Source organism: Panthera onca, chromosome D1 (assembly GCF_046562875.1).
Source record: "Panthera onca isolate mPanOnc1 chromosome D1, mPanOnc1 haplotype 2, whole genome shotgun sequence".
NCBI lineage: Eukaryota > Metazoa > Chordata > Mammalia > Carnivora > Felidae > Panthera > Panthera onca.
In genome coordinates, this window is record NC_138348.1 from 12,264,719 (window position 1) to 12,267,754 (window position 3,036).

The window sequence follows — 3,036 nt, forward strand, 5'->3', positions numbered from 1 at the left end:
TATAAAGTCTATATATATAAGTCACTCTTTACACAGTGTGAGAAAATTAACAGTTTTCCCTCTCTCTCCTTTCTCCTATCCATTTTTCATATTTTTCATATCAGTTGAGAGGTTTTAGGTCTGGAGTACTCTTAAAAATTATTTTTCATAATAAACTTCTTAAGAATTATATTGGTCATTGAAGAGGGCATCTTTTGGGATGAGCACTGGGTGTTGTATGGAAACCAATCTGACAATAAATTTCATATATTAAAAAAAATTATATTGGAAACTTCCGTTCTTTATAAAACAATACTTGAAATAATTATTTAGACACCGCAGGGTTTTACTGTTTTACTTCTCACGACGTTTATATCACACAACACCCAACACTTCGCTTTCGTTTTGTTTTTTTTTTAACAAACAAACTAGATGATTTGAGGAATTGAGTTATTTTTTTCTGCACGAAACGTGCCTTTGTTCTAACTCGGACAATAAAACAACTCAGTGAAGGAAGATCCGGCCCTTTCTGTCGCTCTCTTGCAGGGGACATGTTCGCCAGAAGCCCCGTCCTCAACCAATCTGGCCCCACCGAGTTCGTGTTCCGCGCCTTCACCACCGTCCCCGAATTGCAGGCCCTCCTTTTCCTCCTCTTCCTCCTGCTCTACTCGATGATCCTTTGTGGCAACGCGGCCATCGTCTGGGCGGTGCGCACACACAGCTCGCTGCACACCCCCATGTACTTCTTCCTGTGCAACCTGTCTTTCGTAGAGATCAGCTACACCACAGTGGTGGTGCCTCTGATGCTTGCCAACCTTTGGGGCGCCCGGAAACCCATTCCGCTGGCTGGCTGTGGGGCCCAAATGTTCTTTTTTCTCACGCTTGGCGGCGCTGACTGCTTCCTCTTGGCAATCATGGCATACGATCGCTACGTGGCCATCTGCCACCCGCTGCGCTACACCCTCATCATGACCCAGAAGCTGTGCGTCCGGATGGTGCTGTGCGCCCTGGGCCTGGCCCTCCTCCTCTCCCTGCAGCTCACCTGCTTGATCTTCACCTTGCCCTTCTGCGGGCACCGCCGGGAAATCAACCACTTCCTGTGCGACGTGCCTCCCGTCCTGCGGCTGGCCTGCGCCGACATCCGCGTGCACCAGGCCGTGCTCTACGTGGTGGGCATCCTCGTGCTGACCGCCCCCTTCCTGCTTATCTGTGTGTCCTATGTGTTCATCGCCTCCGCCATCCTGCGCATCCGCTCCGCCGAGGGCCGCCGCCGGGCCTTCTCCACCTGCTCGTCGCACCTCACCGTGGTCCTGCTGCAGTATGGCTTCTGTGCCTTGGTCTACCTGCGTCCCCAATCGGGCTCGTCGGTGGATGAGGACCGCCAGTTTGCCCTAGTCTACACCTTCATCACCCCCCTACTCAACCCGCTGATTTACACCCTTAGGAACAAGGATGTCAAAGGTGCCCTGAAAAAGGCCATCAGTCGCAAAGGAACAGCTGAAGCTCTCTGAAGTTTCAGGGGGACTTGAAACAGGTCCCTGAGCATAGGACAACAGTGAAACCCTTACCCACAAATGCCAGATTTATATTTATGTCTCCAAAGTTTGGATTTTCATTTCTTCTGTCCCTAACATGCTTGTTTGCTACAGTTCACTTTCATGTTTTTAAAGTTCTCTGAGCCTTTAAAACTGAAAACTGACAAGATTTCTGTACGCTATTATTCACTTAGCCACGGATTAAAAGTCTACATTTATTCTGAAGCAATGTTATTATCTTTGAAGCTTCCTCTTGAGAAGCAATGGTATTAGCTGATTGCTTGGAAAATGTTCATAAGGATATCTCACCTAAAATGCCTTATTCTTGTTTTGTGTTTAGAATATGACAGAGTTGCCTGGGTGGCTCAGTCGGTGAAGTGACCTGCTCTTGATTTCGGCTCAGGTCATGATCTCACGGTTCATGGGTTTGAGCCTGGCGTTGGGCTGTGAACTGACAGAGCGGAGCCTTCTTGGGATCCTCTCTCTCCCTGTCTCTCTCTGCCCCTCCCCTGCTCACACTCTCTATTTCTCTCAAATAAATAAATAAGCTTAAAAAAAAACCTTTAAAGTATGACAAGTAATAACCTGGTTAATGCACCTATTTCCTTCATTAAGCCTCTTTTGTACATTACAAGGTCCTGTGGTTGGGTCTAACCTCTGCTCCCACATTCAATCCAGGAATGTACAAGTAAGTCAGGAAAGGTGGTGCAGAATCAGTTTGCTCTGAGAGTTAACATGTGTTGAGAATAACTTATGCCAACATAAGACCCCCTAAGTTCTGGGAAAGCAAGAGTGGGTCATCAAGTATCATGGTCAAACTCTCCAGCGGTCATCCTCTGTATTGGTCAACATTCTCCAGAGAAACAGAACCAACAGGATAGAGAAAGAGGTGTTTGCAAGCAATTGGCTCACACAGTTGTGAAGTTTGGCAAATCCAAAATGTTCGGCCGAGGCCAACAGGCTGAAAGTTCCAGCAGGCATCAGTTGCCATCTTGAGTTTGAAGGCAATGGAAAAAGAATCCCTTCCTTTTCTGGCTGTCTCAGCCTTTTCTTTCAAGACCTTTAAGAGATTAGATGAGGTCCATCCACATCATGGAGGGTAAGCTGCTCTGCACAAAGTCTACTTATTTACATGTTCAGCACATCTGAAAACACCTTCATGGCAGCATCTTGACTGGTATTTGATTAAACAACTGAGTACCATAGCCTAGCCAATTGACTCATAAAAGTAATCATCACTATCCACCCCTTGTCAACTTGGCATTCATACTCATCTCCTTAGACCATACTTGACCTCCAAATAAAGACAATAACAGCCATATTTCTACCCAACCTGATAACAATTATAGTGTCTATAACCGAAAATGTACTTTTCCCCCCAAGAGAATGCAAAGTCTTTGGGTGATGTTCACCCTTGTCCTTTATACTCTGTAACTTAAATACTATGATGTAAAGTTAATACATTTTATGTTATATTTTAATAGGATAAGAGAGGGAAGAAAATACACACATACATACTCAC

At 45.7% G+C, this 3,036-nt stretch overlaps 1 protein-coding gene across 1 annotated transcript; it reads left to right on the plus strand.

The window, feature by feature from the left end:
• Positions 1-530: 530 nt before the first annotated feature.
• On the plus strand, positions 531-1,490 carry LOC132662558 (olfactory receptor 10Q1-like). The gene has a single exon (XM_060608015.3). The coding sequence runs from the start codon at positions 531-533 to the stop codon at positions 1,488-1,490; it is 960 nt and encodes a 319-aa protein (XP_060463998.3).
• Positions 1,491-3,036: the final 1,546 nt, after the last annotated feature.

What these genes read in the sequence shown, in the direction of transcription:
- LOC132662558 (XM_060608015.3), top strand. Translation starts at nt 531, where the DNA reads ATGTTCGCCAGAAGCCCCGTCCTCAACCAATCTGGCCCCACCGAGTTC.